Source organism: Porites lutea, chromosome 5, assembly GCF_958299795.1.
Source record: "Porites lutea chromosome 5, jaPorLute2.1, whole genome shotgun sequence".
Classification (NCBI taxonomy): Eukaryota; Metazoa; Cnidaria; class Anthozoa; order Scleractinia; family Poritidae; genus Porites; species Porites lutea.
Window position 1 is genome coordinate 1177501 of NC_133205.1, and position 17500 is coordinate 1195000.

The window sequence follows — 17500 nt, forward strand, 5'->3', positions numbered from 1 at the left end:
TACTAATAGAGATTTCAAATAATCATTATTAATTAACATCGGATCAGCGTGGCATTTTTGCAGGATCATCAATCCGTTATTATTTTTTTGCAAAAAGGGAAATTAGTTTTGAGGTCTCTACTTTCGGAGGGTCGTTATTTTCGAGGGGATAGCCACTTTCGGGATTCGCTAACATCTGTGACATTTTATTGCTACTTTCGCAGGTTCGTTCGCTTCTTTCGAGGGGTCGTTACTTTCGGAACTTCCGGTAATAATTCAGATCCAACGCTTTGGAAAATACCAGTTTCTCCAGCCAGCGATCAGAGGTCAATGTCTGATAGAGCAAAGATAAGAAACCAAAGGCAGCCACTGTACAGTAAAGACCACATGACCTCCCAGTGAAAGAAATTTAGTGCAGCAAAACATTTGTTCAATCCGCACGTCTGCGAATCCTCCGAAACAGACCTTAACCCTTAAGGACAAAAAGTTAAGGAGTAAGTAACGTATTAGCAAGGGTTAAATGCCTCGTAAGCACACCAAATTCCCCTTTTTATGAGTTTACAAGAAGACTAAAACACGTTTTGTGGAAAGTGTGAGTCAGGGCTTGTCAACTCTTTTACAGTATTTTCAAGTTTACTACACAACCAGTGAATTAGAATTGCAAAATATTATTAAAAAATTCACTTTGTTATAAATCATTTATAAACAAAAAGGTGGACCTCTGGGGCCTGTGGAGAGTGCCAGCGCACCAGTCTTACCCCCCTACCTACGGGCCTGTACCTTAACAAATCCTTCAACTTCATTTTGGAATGGTGTCGCCTGTTCATTCAACTCTGTCTTCGGTATACGGTGAACACTTTTCATTTTCAGCTTAAGGTTGAGAATGCCTGAGTGGCTGAAAATTATTAAGATAACTGCTGCCAAGATGGAGCACAGAAGGTGGATTATTTTGCCGCTTGCAAATGCCATTCCAGTCACCTGGCCCTATCAAAAGAGGAAACAATACCTGCTTTTAGCCAAACGTTAATAGCAGTGATAGAGCCACCTTTATATGGCTTTCAAAAGTGAATACAGCGTGAAAAAGAGAGACCAAATTCCTTGCACAAGTTGGAGCTTCGTTCATGTTCCCGTCATATGACAGTCAGGGTCTTTTTCATTGGGGGCTCTTATATCCTGCCATACAAAGTAGAACTGTTTATCATATAGATGTATTGTTTCCTTTGCATTACTGCAGGTATAACCTTCCTTGCTCCGTCAATTTTTTTTTCTCATTTTTTTCCTGTATACATATACATATATATGTATCTAGCCGGATTTTTCATAACGTTATTGCCAAATTGATCTTTTGCGTCCAACAGTTTTTTCGGCCAAAAAGTAGCCATAGACTTTCGGTCGAAAGTAGCCATTATAAAACTTAGAGTGCAACCATTGCTTTTTTCTCTTCTCCTTTCCATCTCCTCGCTCTTTCTTTTTCTCCTTTCGATCCTTTTCCTTCGTGACTGTGATTTTGGAGCTTCTCGGGCTTACGAAACCTGCCTTTTTGACGCTTTTTCACCCAAATGGCTGCACACTTCGTTAGGTTGGTTTTAAAAAATCGGCTAGATATATTTATAGATATATATATTTGTACGGGGTATTTTGTTTTTTTTCATTATTACCACCCGCTACGTCCGTCTTGCGGGATGAATGATCATGAATTACAGTGCCACAAGATAGAACTCACACTCTTATTTGTAAACTCGATAACCGCAAATGGGAATCATGAAACCAGTTACCCATTCTGTTCTTGAATCTGCTTCAGGGCAAAGTGAAATGGAAGTTGTTCTATACGATGGAAAAACGGTGTTTGTGTCGTCGTTTTCTCCGTAAATTTCAAATTGCTTGATTTTATGTGGCCAAAAAAAGAATTGCGAAATTTACGGACAAAGCACTGATACAAACATCCTTCTTGTATCGTAGGACAACTTCCATTTCACTTTGGTCCACAGCAGATTCAAGAACAGAACAGGTAAGCTTTTACCTCTTATTTAATTTCCATATGTTCATGTTGTTTTCAAATAAGAGTGTAGTTTCACTATGGTGCGAGAAACCGTGAACACTTGAAATATCTCAGGAATGTTTATTGTGTTATGACCAACCACAGCAAAAGATCAAAACAGGCGAACTGGCTACAAAACCACATGAGGTTTTCTGGCTACCGAAGATTTAAAGAGGAGACTACGAAGCGAATTCACGAGTCGTACACAATTCTATAGAGCCCGCAGCCCTGTTAGCCGGCCTGAAGAACGTCTGCGTGGGAGGCTAGTTTGGTTAATACCTTGTTTCCTCCCTTAACCCTTTCACTGCCAGATGTAGCCAAAGGCAAATTTGGACTAGATTTCCGAATTTCATTTTGTAAAATTTTGAATAACAAATAGTACCATGTGTCAGTACAGGCAGAGAGCTTTCATTTTAATGGTCAAATCATAGGATTTCGTCCTAAGACTCAAAAGTTAGAGCCACCTAACAAATTCCATCAAACACTCTGGCAGTGAAACGGTTAAAATTGACGTGGTGTTTAGATGAGAAGGCGGTCTGGCTGGCTTGCCGAGATCGCGGTTGCTTGAGCCACAACTCTTTTGCCGTCATGAACTTAAATGTCCCGTCACGCAAAAGCTTCGAAATTCAAAGATGCTGCAACACAGAACGCAAAAAGCACTATCGAAATGAAACATTTTTAAACAGATAATAAGTGTTTAGCCGCAATAATATCTACCTACATTAAAAACTCGGAAGGGCTAATCCTTTGACACCTGAAACCGAGATGTACATCAAACGCTTCGACTACAAAAGCGGCGATGCAACTCAGTGAACTCACGGACTATTTCACTCTATGCCTCAAGCAAACAAAACTGGTCAGTTGTGAAGCCAATCTCGTTTTCCTAACTGCCAGGTAAACTTAAAAAAAGGAAGAGATGGGTCTATTTGAGTCCTTTCCAGGCTGCCAGGGATATATTTAACACTTACTTGAAATAGTAGGTCGCCCGGCGATGGGATCCAATCAGTTCTTGATAACCGGTGAACGGTACGTAGCACATAAGACTAAAGAAAGCTCTAAGTATGTAATCAAAGCATGCGCCGATGAAACTTCCTTGGAAAACACGCTTGATATTAATTCTTTGACTTACGAATTTGCTAACACTGAACGTTAACTTTGGAATTGTCAGCTAAATTGTTTCTAAGCTTGTGAGCAAAGCTCATGAGTTGCAAGGGCGCTTCAACGCCTTTCTACATATAGAAAAAGTCGATTGGAAATGCTGATTGGCCAAGATTTCATTTTGTAAAGACGTCATCACCCGAGGTAACAACAACAGAAAAAGACAAAACTTTATAAATAAGCAGGAGCGCAGCTAGCCTGCGTAGCATGGCGGTTTTGGTTGGGCGCGCTAAGTAATAGCAAAGGCTAATCGTGGCTAAGCTCACGCGATAATGTTAAAGGCGACGAACGCTGACGAACAGACACAATAAATTTCTACTGACAACTTCTTGGCTCTAGTGCAGTGTAGACAAGTCTTTATAATTCGATGCAAATTTTTCTTCCTTTTATTGGACCACAGCCCACCAAGTGAACTGCAAATAACTGCCTACAAATAATGGTCTGCTCATGCGAAATGTCGTCCAAGTGTGTTTGGTTATTTGCAGTTCACTTGGTGGGCTGTGGTCCAATAAAAGGAAGAAAAATTTGCATCGAATTATAAAGACTTGTTGTTGTGTAGCCTGCGAACGGTAGACGTTTCTCCTCGCTCAAACGTCTGCCGTTTGCAGGCTAGTTGTTGTGCAAGTAAAGCATCTTTCACTATGAGACCTGCAGCCAATAAGCTTTTTTTTAAAAAAGTGCGAAGACAAGCTGAGATCTACACTGCACTAGAGCCCAGAAGTTGTCAGTAGAAATTTATTGTGTCGGTTCGTCAGCGTTCGTCGCCTTTGACATTATCGCGTAACCACGAATAGCCTTTGCTATTACTTAGCGCGCCCAACCAAAACCGCCATGCTACGCAGGCTAGCTGCGGGAAATGTTTTGTTATATCTCCTGCTTATTTATAAAGTTTTGTCTTTTTCTGTTGTTGTTACCTCGGGTGATGACGTCTTTACAAAATGAAATCTTGGCCAATCAGCATTTCCAATCGACTTTTTCGATATGTAGAAAGGCGTTGAAGCGCCCAAGTTGCAACTCATGAGCTTTGCTCACAAGCTTAGCGTTAGAAACAATTTAGCTGACAATTCCAAAGTTAACGTTCAGTGTTAGCAAATTCGCAAGTCAAAGAATTAATATCAAGCGTGGTTTTCCAAGGAAGTTTCATCGGCGCATGCTTTGATTACATACTTAGTGCTTTCTTTAGTCTTATGTGCTACGTACCGTTCACCAGTTATCAAGAACTGATTGGATCCCATCGCCGGGCGACCTACTATTTCAAGTAAGTGTTAAATATATCCCTGGCAGCCTGGAAAGGACTCAAATAGACCCATCTCTTCCTTTTTTTAAGTTTACCTAGCGGTTAGGAAAACGAGATTGGCTTCACAACTGACCAGTTTTGTTTGCTTGAGGCATAGAGTGAAATAGTCCGTGAGTTCACTGAGTTGCATCGCCGCTTTTGTAGTCGAAGCGTTTGATGTACATCTCGGTTTCAGGTGTCAAAGGATTAGCCCTTCCGAGTTTTTAATGTAGGTAGATATTATTGCAGCTAAACACTTATTATCTGTTTAAAAATGTTTCATTTCGATAGTGCTTTTTTTCGTTCTGTGTTGGAGCATCTTTGAATTTCGAAGCTTTTGCGTGACGGGACATTTAAAGGGACTATGTCAGCTAGAGAGTATGTGCTCTGAGGTTATGCAAATTACTTTCAACTGTCAAAATTCTATTGTTTTTAACGCGTGACTTTCTCCATGTTCTCTGTCACGTCCGAATTTAGAGAGGTTAACAAGCGAAATGGGTTTAGATAAGGGATATTTCGATAGAATTTACGGAACGTTTCTTCTCTGGTTATGCTAGATCAAGAATAAAATTGTGACGACAATTTTACTTGTAGTTTTGAAGAAAAAACGTATGCCATTCATAAAATAGAGCGCAAACAAAAATTCAACAACAACATATTGTCTTATTCAACAAAATAAATCGAAGTTGTATTTTACAAACGAGCTACAAAAGACGCTAGACCGAAGATAAAGACCAAGACTGTTTTAAATCATTAACAATTAGACTTGTCTGTCGCTAGTGATTTTATAATTTAGATGCTGATAGAACAAGAGACATCAAGTCTTCGTTTTGATCTTAGGGAAACATACATTATCGCGCAAAATTGTTCGATCGTGCCGAATCACTGCGACGTCGAGAAAAACAGAACCAAGCATCATTGGTTTACTACTCCACTATAAGCAGTCAGTTGATAAAAAGGGAAAGTAAACTCTGCTATTTTCCAAAAATATGCTCGAACACAAACAGTTCAAAAACATGGCATTTACAGGATCTAACTTGTACTAAGCTGCCTCTCTAAGTCCGTTGAGAACAATCTGGACGACCAAACGGTCGTGTTTATCTTTGCCGTGAATCCAGATAAATACAAGAAGGAATCTAGCCGAATTTTATAATGTTTCCTTCGCCAGGAGTTTAGTTTAGTCACGAAACTCATGGCCTAATGCTCTTGTAATCGTTTACAAAAAAACGGCCGCCGCCAACCGGTCAGTATAAAACGCGGACTGCGGACTGCGGACCACGGACTGCGGGCTGGGTATAAAATACGGACTAGGTATAAAATGCGGACTCCGGACTGAGTATAAAACACGGACTAGGTATAAAACGCAGACTACGGACTATGTATATAAAAATGACTTTAGAAAGGTAAAACCGGGGGAAATGGAAAGCGGACTAGCAAAAACGGTACTCCCAGCTTTAACATTCCCTTGGCTGTTCACGTAGCCTATTCTTCCCACGGAGAAGGAAGGTTATGCCGGTACTCAAGGCAACTGAAATTAAACTCTGAATTTTATAAAAGGAGGGAGTTAGAGGAGATTTGAATTTGCAGTTTTAAGCACCGAATTTAAAAAAAATAGTATTGGTGTAAGTCAGATCAGTAAATTTCTTATCGGATGTCACAATTCCGTTTCAAATAAAGCCTTGGGAATATGAGGACTGAATGAAGAACCCAGACGAGAAGGTCAATGTAGGGCATTCTGCGATGCACAAAAGCAGTATTTAGGGGGGAGGGATTACTCACATACGTGAATAACAACCTAAATGAGTCATCCATGTTCTCCTGATCCCGGAAGGGTGGTACCACTGGGAATTCTTGGTGGGGGTGTGATGCCCGGTTCTCCGAATCCTGACCTTATTGCAGACCAAAAATGCCATTTTCCACATCCGTTTTCAGACCAGATCTCTAAAATCAACACCCATTTTCGGACCTGGCCTAATTTAGCCTGTTCCAGGCTCTCAGATAGTTGGGGAGACTCCCCAGTTTTCTCCCGTTTTATTTTCGTGTTTTCGCTTTCTTAATTGAGCGGACCCAACTATCTCAGAGCCTGGAACAGTTTAGGTCTAATTAGGCAGAAATTATGTCATCATTACCAAGTTAGAGCAGAAACAAAAAAATTCTCCAAAGGCATTTCGAATTCGCACATTTCTATTTCGTTCTTATTCATTTGGAATTGAAACGATAAATACGTCCATTCATGCACGCTCCCGTAGTTCCCCCCGAAAACCATACCCGATTCCACACCAAAACGGGCAAAGTGTTTTCAGACCAAAAAGGCCCAGAACTCCGACCCCTCCATTATATAAGGAAGTACCACCCCCGATCCTGACCCCATTCATGATTGTTAGAGACCAAGACAAGGTCTAAAAATGGGTGAAGAAAATAGCATTTTGACCCGGCTCATGATTCAGAGAACCGTGCGGCACACTTCCACCAAGACTAATTTATAGGAGTATTTACAACTTTAACTCACGTGTCTTGCTATTTAACGATCTTTGATCTCATTTTTCCTTACCTAGAACCAATTAGCACCGTTTTTACCAAAGTAGTCCGTAGTCCGTATTTTATACCCAGTCCACAGTCCGCAGTCCACGTTTTATACCTTGTCCGTGTTTTATACCCAGTCCGTGTTTTCCAGTCCGCGTTTTATACCTAGTCCGTATTTTATACCCAGTCCGCAGTCCGTAGTCCGCAGTCCGCAGTCCATATTTTATACTGACCGCGCCGCCAACTCGATAGCCGCTTCGTTATATGTTCACATACTTTGAGCACAAGAAAAATCCAAGAGCCAGCAGCCTCTAAAATAACTCAATAGAAAGGTTCTGTGAACTATAACTGTAAAATTCCGAAAATAAGCCCCAGGGCTGATATTTTTCAAAGGCCCTTTCTGAGGGGCTTATTTTTGGAGGGGCTTATATTCGGAGGGGCTTATGTACGGAGGGAAATTTGCGTTTCAAAATCGATTGGGCTAGATTGTAGTTGGAAGGAAATTTACCATTTTTGCTTTGTTTTGCTTTGTATTCGCGGGCAAATTCCAAGTACAAGGCCCCCCGTGGGCTTATATTTGGAGGGGCGATTTAACGGAGGGTTTTGCGTTACGATTTTGAGGGGCTTATGCATGGAGGGGCTTATTTTCGGAATTTTACGGTATCTTCATGTATCTTGGTAATAAAGTGCGAAAAACGCAACCTCTGAAAATCGTAGGTAAGTTCAAGTTATTACACACCAACGGAGCGAGTACTTGCAAAAGCTTAGAAATCCATTAGTACTCTATCACAAACAAAACAACCCTTTAGAACTGGAAATCTACAAGGATATAAGTATTTAGCTTTCCTAATACATGAAAGCTGATGAAAGTGAAAAATCAGAAGAGTCGCTAATTCTCAGGTAGTTTGAATGATGTTGTCGTCGAGTGTGAAACAAACAACAGCCCCCGGCACTGTTTGGCATGGTGTGCATAACTTAGAAGCATCCAGGCTTGACAGCAAACTATAACGACACAAAACAAAACAATGTGAAAAACAGCGGATCATGCAATGTGCGCAATAAGAATGATATGAAGGCCCGTTCTGGTCAAAATCATGCGTAGTTACTAAAACAAGGAATGACCTACAATGACCTACAATGATCTACAATGACCTACAATGACCTACAATGATCTACAATGACCTACAATGACCTACAATGATCTACAATGACCTACAATGAGCTACTATGACCGAACGTGTAATCCCTGTAATGAGCTAAAATGAAGATTTTAGAAAAAGACAAAAAAAAAGATCAGGGGACATGTGTGCGTAAACGTAACGCGTTTAGTCTACTGCATGACAGCCCATTTAACGATAACAGCATCTCTAATTATTTACGCTTGGAGATAAATTTACAGTGTAATAAAACCATCCCTTGCAACCTTTCGCATTAGTTTTATTTTGTCTTGTCTTTTTTTTCAAACAAATTGAACAAACACAGTCACCCCAACAGTTGATCCGGGGGGATCTTCAAGGGACGTAAGGATAGGGATGAACAAAGGAGGCCTTCAAATTCTGACCCTGTTCAAAAGAAAAATTGTTCATTTTTTTTAAGTACCCTGGCCTGTATAAAAGACATCATAAGACCCTTTAAATGGCTTTCGGTCCAACAGGATGCTCTGTTTGTAACACTAAAATATTAGTAAAATCCCAGTATCCTGCTCAGCGGCCCATACCCATCTAGGCCAAATAAGGGAGTGCCTGCATGACTTCCGTCAATACAGGGTATAATAGTGCTATACCGGTAAAAACGCGATTGCAATAATCTATTTTCAACTTTATCAAGTTACCTGAGATCAGGCACAATTTTTGTTTTGCTTTTTCAAAATGTGCTTGGCAATTTAATACTATAATTAAGCCTAGTGTCACGTCCAAGCGTGACACACGACAAACATCATTGTCTGTCATTTTGTAGCTCATTGCAGGGCTTATTTTAACTCATTTTAGCTCCTAGCAGCTCATTGTACCTCGTAGTAGCTCATCGTAGATCATTGTAGGTCATTGTAGGCCATTCCTTGTTTTAGTAACTACGACACACGTCCCCTGATCGTTTTTTTTTTGTCTTTTTCTAAAATCTTCATTTTAGCTCCTTACAGGGATTACACGTTCGGTCATAGTAGCTCATTATAGGTCATTGTAGATCATTGTAGGTCATTGTAGGTCATTTTAGATCATTGTAGGTCATTGTAGGTCATTGTAGATCATTGTAGGTCATTGTAGGTCATTCCTTGTTCTAGTAACTACGCAAAATCATGACAATAAAATTGAACCGCAAGTCAATTTTAATCCAACTGCAGCAAATATTATGGACATGTTGTGTATTTTTGTCATCACTAAACTGAATACTTTTTTCTCCGTGTTAGTAATTATTTTTAGCAACAAGAGTTACTGTTGTTTTAATCATAGGAATACATTTTTCATTCATGCTATGAATTATTTTTCAGTAGTACTTCGCATTATTTTTCTAATGTGTATCAACAATTATTTTTTAATTGCGCCGAGAATTATTTTTCGCGGTATCGCGAATTTATTTTTTGGTCTACAATGCATTGCGGACCTTGCATTTGAAGTGGACTGGTTCGAGTCTTTGACTTCCGTTTAGCGTTAGATAACATCGAGTGAAGCCAGATTGGACACCTTATGAATTTTACACAACGCATTATTTCCATAATAGAACGAGACTAGAATGTAGAATGAGGCTAGAATAGCTGAAGAAACCAAAACTACAGAGCGCCAGTTATGGAGAGAACACAGTAGAGAGTTAAGCACTGATCTGCAGTGATAGGGTTAAGCACTGAACTGAAAATTGGATTTGGCAGCTAGTCCTCGATGGTGTAGTGGATATGGATGTAGGCTATAAAGCAAGTGACCCGGGTTGAAAGCATTACAGTGGATTTTTTCTATTTTATTTTATATTACACAGTAAAGTTGGACTTGAGTTGTTCTTCATGTAATTTTACTGAAAGAAACAATCTGACCTCAGCCAATGTTACCTAATGCTAACCTTGACTTCCTTGGGCGACCATTTTGAAAACTTTGCAAGTGGAGGAGTACTTTCAAAGAAAATGCCAAGGCGAAACATTGTCAGGGAAAGAAACGAAAGAGGTTTTCATCTTCCTTACAAAACCTTTTAGGAGCTGGTAGTCTGTCGTTAGTGATGAGGTTTTCTGGACCGAAGATTTAATAGAGGAGACTACAAGGGGACTTCACGACTCGTACACAATTCTAACCTTTATTGAACATGACATGTCTGCCCAATTGAACTGTTTTTTACCCAATCTTGTACCTCGATTCTTCGTCTCGTACTACACCATGCTGGCTTTCGGAACGAAGACGCAGAGAATGAGAGTGTCCCCTACCCTGAAGTTCAGGAAAAAGCTCCCGATTCTAATTCAGACGGGCGAGCACTAGAAGCAGAGCCAGATGGACTCGAAGTAAAAGACCTTCGCTGAGTTCTAGTTAGAGTACACCTCACTAACTGGGAAATTCAATTGATTTATCTAATATTTATGTTATGGCATTATTGGCTATATATCTCAGGTATCTGACGTTGGACAGACTCATTCATCTCCGAATACCAAAAACATAATGTTAAAAATCAGGAATTACCATACTGCCATCGTAAAGGCACTCGAGCAAGTTCCCCATGCTAGTTAGTTAGTGAGGTCTACTCTCACTAGCACTCTGCGAAGGTCTTCTACCTCGAATCCATTTGGCTCTACTAGTTCTTATGCCCGCCCGTCTGAATTAGAATCGGGAGATTCTTCCTGAAGTTCAGGGTAGGGGGCACTCTCATTCACAGCATCTTCGTTCCGAAAGCCAGGATGTGTAGTACGAGACGAAGACTCGAGGTATAAGATTGGGAAGAAAACTGTTCAATTAGGCAGACATGTCATGTTCAATAAAGGTTAGAATTGTGTACGACTCGTGAATTCGCTTCGTAGTCTCCTCTATTAAATCTTCGGTAGCCAGAAAACCTCATGTGGTTTTGTAGCCAGTTCGCCTGTTTTGATCTTTTGCTGTGGTTGGTCATAACACAATAAACATTCCTGAGATATTTCAAGTGTTCACGCTTTATCGCACCATAGTGAAACAACTCTCTTATTTGAAAACAACATGAACATATGGAAATTAAACAAGAGGTAAAAGCTTACCTGTTCTGTTCTTGAATCTGCTGTGGAGCAAAGTGAAATGGAAGTTGTCCTACGATACAAGAACGATGTTTGTGTCAGTGCTTTGTCTGTAAATTTCGCAATTCTTTATTTGGCCACATAAAATAAAGCATTTTGAAATTTACGGAGAAAACGGCGACACAAACATCGTTTTTCCATCGTATAGAACAACTTCCATTTCACTCTGCCCTGCAGCAGATTCAAGAACAGAATGGGTAACTGGTTTCACGATTCCCATTTGCAGTTATCAAGTTTACAAATAAGAGTGTGAGTTCTGTATTGTGGCACTGTAATTCATGATCATTCCTCCCGGAAGACGGACGTAGCGCGCGGTAATAATGAAAATAACACAAAATACCCCGTACAAATATATATATATATATATCTATAAATATATCTAGCCGATTTTTTAAAACCAACCTAACGAAGTGTGCAGACCTTTGGGTGAAAAAGCGTCAGGTTTCGGCAGGCAGGCAGGTTTCGTAAGACCGAGAATCTCCAAAATCACAGTAACGAAGGAAAAGGATCGAAAGGAGAAAAAGAAAGAGCAAGGAGATGGAAAGGAGAAGAGAAAAAAGCAATGGTTGCACTCTAAGTTTTATAATGACTACTTTGGAGTTTTTGGCCGAAAAAAACTGTTGGACGCAAAAGGTCACTTGGCAATAACGTTATCAAAAATCCGGCTAGATACATATATATGTATGTGTATACAGGAAAGAAATGAGAAAAACAATTGACGGAGCAAGGAAGGTTATACCTGCAGTAATGTAAAGGAAACAATACATCTATATGATAAACAGTTCCACGTTGTATGGCAGGATATAAGAGCTCCCAATGAAAAAGACCCTGACTGTCATATAACGGGAACATGAACGTAGCTCCAACTTGTGCAAGGAATTTGGTCTCTCTTTTTCACGCTGTATTCACTTTTGAAAGCCATATAAAGGTGGCTCTATCACTGCTATTAACGTTTGGCTAAAAGCAGATATTGTTTCCTCTTTTTATAGGGCCAGGTGATTGGAATGGCATTTTTAAGCGACAAAAAAGTCCACCTTCTGTGCTCCATCTTGGCAGCAGTTATCTTAATAATTTTCAGCCACTCAGACATTCTCCACCTTAAGCTGAAAATGAAAAGTGTTCACCGTATACCGAAGACAGAGTTGAATGAACAGGCGACACCATTCCAAAATGAAGTTGAAGGATTTGTTAAGGTACAGGCCCGTAGGGAGGGGGATAAGACTGGTGCGCTGGCACCCTCCACAGGCCCCAGAGGTCCACCTTTTTGTTGATAAATGATTTATAACAAAGTGAATTTTTTAATTATATTTTGCAATTCTAATTCACTGGTTGTGTAGTAAACTTGAAAATACTGTAAAAGAGTTGACAAGCCCTGACTCACACTTTCCACAAAACGTGGTTTAGTCTTCTTGTAAACTCATAAAAAGGGGAATTTGGTGTGCTTACGAGGCATTTAACCCTTGCTAATACGTTGCTTACTCCTTAACTTTTTGTCCTTAAGGGGTAAGGTCTGTTTCGGAGGATTCGCAGACGTGCGGATTGAACAAATGTTTTGTTGCACTAAATTTCTTTCACTGGGAGGTCATGTGGTCTTTTACTGTACAGTGGCTGCCTGTGGTTTCTTATCTTTGCTCTATCAGAAATTGACCTCTGATCGCTGGCTGAAGAAACTGGTATTTTCCAAAGCGTTGGATCTGAATTATTACCGGAAGTACCGAAAGTAACGATCCCTCGAAAGAAGCGAACGGACCTGCGAAAGTAGCAATAAAATGTCACAGATGTTAGCGAATCAAAAAGTGGCTATCCCCTCGAAAATAACAACCCTCCGAAAGTAGAGACCTCAAAACTAATTTCCCTTTTCGCAAAAAAAATAATAACGGATTGATGATCCTGCAAAAATGCCACACTGATCCGAGGTTAATTAATAATGATTATTTGGAATCTCTATTAGTACGTCTTAAAGTACCGCATTTACCTTTTTTCCGAAAGTATTCCTTTCACATTTTTTGCGGTTTAATTTTTTGAAGTGCCCATCCGAAAGTAACGATCCCCCGAAAGTAGCGGGCCTCCTATGTAGCGAGAGCAGAAGGGTGCTCGTGAATCCCAAAGTGATGAGGGTCGTTACTTTCGGAACTTTACGGCAGTATAATAGTAAGTAAGAGTTCCCGGGTATAGTTTTGACAGGCTAACACAGCTCTTACTGTTGCTTGCCGGATTTTGAAGCTTCTTTTAAAGCTACCCTGCTCTTGTAGTGTAAAAAAATTGCACTGCCACTCGGTCAACAGCTAGTGTTGCTTGCATCAGTCAATTGCAAGCCCTTTTATGTAAATTAAAATAATGCAAGTCTAGGACTGAAGAGCGATGGTCGTATTATTTCTCCATCCGCTGTTGTTGTTGTGACAGTTTCTAGCTAGGGGACATTACTTTTAACTTGTTTTGTTTTCGTGGAGAGAGCAGTACAACCGTTTTGACTGGCTCTTAAAGTTGACCTCAATCATTTATCAGGTCGTTTCAAGGATCGGAAATTCTAGTTTTCCAAGCGACTGCTTAACAGCCATTTCACCGGGGGGGGGGGGGGGGGGTGGGGGTGGCGTATCTCAGATCCTTTTGTGCTTGAAGGAGGTGAATATGTATTTTTCCTTTTTGCGTGGCTCTTGTGTATGAGGATAGCTTAATTTAAAATATCTGTTTTTTTTCCTGAGGCCACTACCGAGTATTCACGGCACAAGAGAGGCTCTTTTCACTGGCTCTTATACACACCCACTATCTAACATACATGAATCTGAAAGAATCTGTTTCTAAGAAGCACTCAAGGAAGCTCTTGAGCACACTATTGAATTACCGATTATATGATGCGTTGCAAACCAAGCCAATAAAACAATTTTTTCCTTTTAAAATAGTGACATTGACATTTTCATTCTAAAAAATTGTAAGATAAAATACTCTCTTTGAAAAAGAATCAAAAGAATCACTGTTGAATTTTAAAAGATTGAGAAATACCCATTCAAAGTGGACAGATAATCGCTAAAAAAAAAAAAAAAAAAAATATATATATATATATGTATCTACGTGTCGCAACTGTTCATCAGTAGCATGACTAAAATGCGTACAGTTCCACAATTGGTTTCGGCTCCATTAAATCCTAAATCATGTTATTCAAAAAGCTCGTAGTGCAGTCTATGGCAACCTAATAGCCCCCGCCAACCATCCCGTAAGAGACTTGAGCCTTCGGCCTCGTTCGCTCTGAAAGTCCTCGTTGGATCGCATTTCCCCGCAAAAAAAAAAAACTGGCTACGGCCCTGAGGTACCAGCTGGTCTTCAAAAAACATGTAAACCAAATGGGACGCTCCCATTCACCTGAGCAAGGAATAATGCCGGATGTGAACCAAAATCAGTCAAGATCTATAAAAAGGAACAAGAGTAACAAGGCTTCAAAGCCAAAGGTATTCATTATCGGTTATTATTGTTGATACCATCCAAATCTCTTCAATATCTATTTCAATCTTAATACAGTCGAACATCCCGTAAGTGACTGCCAAAACGCGAAGACTTAGTGGTCGCTTACGGGAGGTGGTCGTTTACAAGAATCGAACCACAGGGGGTCTCTTCCGACAAGAGGTCCCGACACGTTTATTCAAGGAAGATAATTCATCGCATGCATTTTCTAAGCGTTGTATTGTGTGTAGTTCCATGTTGTCGCTTAAAGCCAACCTTATTCTCTAATATAACTAGCATAGTACAAGGGAACATAGAGATCACGACGATGCGTCAAGTGGTCGTCTCAGAGGTTAAAAACAAAGGAAAAATTAAAAGTGAAGAATGATCATCGCAGTAAATTTTCCAGTTTAAGCAATTGGAAAGAAGAAGCCTGAAAGAATCAGGGCTTCAACGGGATTCGAACCCGTGACCTCCGCGTTACCGGTGCGTTGCTCTACCAACTGAGCTATGAAGCCACATATTGGGATCAGGGTATCCGGTTAAAAGAAAATCAAGCCTCTCCACCCTTACGGGAGTGACCGGACTGCTGTGTAGAAATCGTAGCAAGTGGTCCTTCTTTTGAGAAAGGGAGGCGATGTTGTTGGGTGGCGGAGCACTGGCTTGCGGGGTGCTTTGTGCCACATTTGAAACAAACATGGTCGAATCGACAACCCGCGCAATATCTCCCTACATGAAATGTCTAGCAGGACCCTTTAGGAAAGGACTGGCGAGGCCGTGATCGCGTAGGAACCCCAGAATTGACCTTGTTCGAGCTAAATTGCGATTTTGTATTAAAATTTATTACCGCCTTAAGCCATAGCTCCCAGTGCACAGAATCCAATGGGTACTGGTCAGGGGCTGACTGCCTAAGATAACGAAATTGTTCGTCATAAAAATACTAGTCATCCGGTTTGGCTGAAATGTCGCGAATGATCTCGCAATATTTCATAAGTTGCGTTGCTCTACCAACTGAGCTATGAAGCCACACTTTGGGAGCGAGGTCAATTTATTGAGTTCATATCTCCCGTGAGGAGTGAAATGATGTGAAGTATATATGAAATAATTCATTTTCGAACTGCGGTTGTAGATGAAAGTGAAGAATGATCATCGGAGTAAAGTTTCCAATTTAAGCAATTGGAAAGAGGAAGCCTGAAAGAATCAGGGCTTCGCTTACTGCGATAATCATTCTTCACTTTCATCTACACTTAGGAATGTTATTCGCTTGGCATTGTCAATGTTAGTCGACTTTTACAGGTGGTCGTCTTTGTGGTGTTACAGCTGCTGTCCTAGGTTCTTTGTTACTTGTCAGTTGCGGCTGTGCGTAGACTGAATCTATTCCCTAACGATAGCAAACCTGTTGCAATTTTAGCGATAAGATATTCAATACTGAAGGTCTCCCAGTCAGCTAACCCAATCATGTCCAGCTTTGGCTATAAAAACCGCTGCTATACTTGAACTAGTAAGTAGAGAAGAGTAGAAAAGTAGAAAAGAGTTAGAAGAGTAGGAAGATTAAGATTGTTAGCAGAAGTCAAAGAAGAATAAAGGCAAGATGTCAATCAGATTCCTGGTACTTCATCGTGTAGCGAGCGAGTTGCTCGAACATACCCCCACAGTAGCAAGCGTTCCCGTGCGGTTTCGGAGCAAAGAACGAGGGACGATCAACAGTCAAAGACGAGTAAAAGAGCGCAAGGAAGATGGCTCTCGTTCCTATTTTCCCGCGGCCGAAATCAATCGTAACATCCGTATTTCTTGACTCTAAGGCATTTCAAAAAGAAAACTGAAAAGAGCGTTTGAAAAGAGCCTAAAACGTTTACACTCTTGTATCGGTATTGTAAGATGACTAAGATGTCATAGGTAAACATTTTAAATCATGATATCAGTAACCTTAGCGGCAGCCATTTTTCTTTTAGGAATCTAAGTGGAGAAGATGCAAGAACCTTATATCTGGAGAGGAAAAAATCAATGAAACGAATCAAATCTCATCGAAGGACTCAGAAATTCTGAGTATCTACAGGCCTGATCAAGACTGCCCGAGCGTTTTAGAAACTCGTTTTGTTCAAGCTGACGTGTCAAAAGAAGAAAAGGAGCTTCCGATCGCTTTTGGTTTCACTGTTCATAAAGGTTCACGTCTGCTCGATCGAATTCTACGAGCAATTTACATGCCAAACAATGTCTACTGCATCCACATCGACAAGAAATCCTCAGAGGTCTTCCGTAAAGCAATTCAGGCCATTATACGCTGCCTTCCAAACGTTTTCATCGCAGCAAACAGTGTTGACGTCATATGGGGACATATTTCTGTAGTTAAAGCTCAATTTAGTTGCATGGAAGAGCTTTTGAAGTCACAAGTTAAATGGAAATATTACATAAGTTTAGTTGGACAGGATTTTCCGCTTTATGATAACAAGCAGATTGTAAAAGCATTACAAGGTTTAAACAATACCAACAACATAGGAAGTTTTCCACTGATGGGCAATCGTGAATTCTCCCTCCGAACGGAATTTGTTTACATATTAAAACAAAACCACAAAATGTACAGAACAAATAAGTCTAAACGGCCGCCACCACACAATATTACAATCTGTAAAGGATCAACACATATTATTGCTATAAGAGAATTCGTCGAATTTGCTCTTCATGGTCAAATAGGAAAAGACTTCTATGAATTCCTAAAAGATTCTCTAATACCGGATGAAACGATATATTCATCTTTACAAAGACATCCAGGAGTTCCAGGCGGAATCAACGGAAATCAACCAACATGGATAGCAAGGGCCATGTATTGGAGTAAGAAGAAAACCAGTGAAGTTTGTCGTGG

The 17500-nt window shown here is 40.3% G+C and overlaps 2 protein-coding genes and 1 non-coding gene across 3 annotated transcripts in view; 1 reads left to right on the plus strand and 2 right to left on the minus strand.

Moving 5' to 3' along the window:
* Positions 1-957, minus strand: part of LOC140939032 (carbohydrate sulfotransferase 11-like) — an 8722-nt gene extending 7765 nt beyond the window's left edge. The window contains exon 1 of the mRNA XM_073388588.1: positions 760-957. Within this exon, the coding sequence (XP_073244689.1) occupies positions 760-948 (189 nt within the window). The 5' untranslated portion in view covers positions 949-957. The remainder of the gene's footprint in view (positions 1-759) is intronic.
* Positions 958-4223: 3266 nt separating this feature from the next.
* LOC140937702 (N-acetyllactosaminide beta-1,6-N-acetylglucosaminyl-transferase-like) overlaps positions 4224-17500 on the plus strand; it is a 13982-nt gene continuing 705 nt past the window's right edge. Inside the window, exons 1-3 of the mRNA XM_073387268.1 lie at positions 4224-4433; positions 12195-12398; positions 16593-17500. The exon at positions 16593-17500 is cut by the window's right edge and continues 705 nt beyond it. Coding sequence (XP_073243369.1) covers positions 12210-12398; positions 16593-17500 — 1097 coding nt within the window. The 5' untranslated portion in view covers positions 4224-4433; positions 12195-12209. The remainder of the gene's footprint in view (positions 4434-12194; positions 12399-16592) is intronic.
* Positions 15086-15158, minus strand: Trnat-ggu (transfer RNA threonine (anticodon GGU)). The gene has a single exon. It is a non-coding gene; the product is annotated as a tRNA-Thr (tRNA).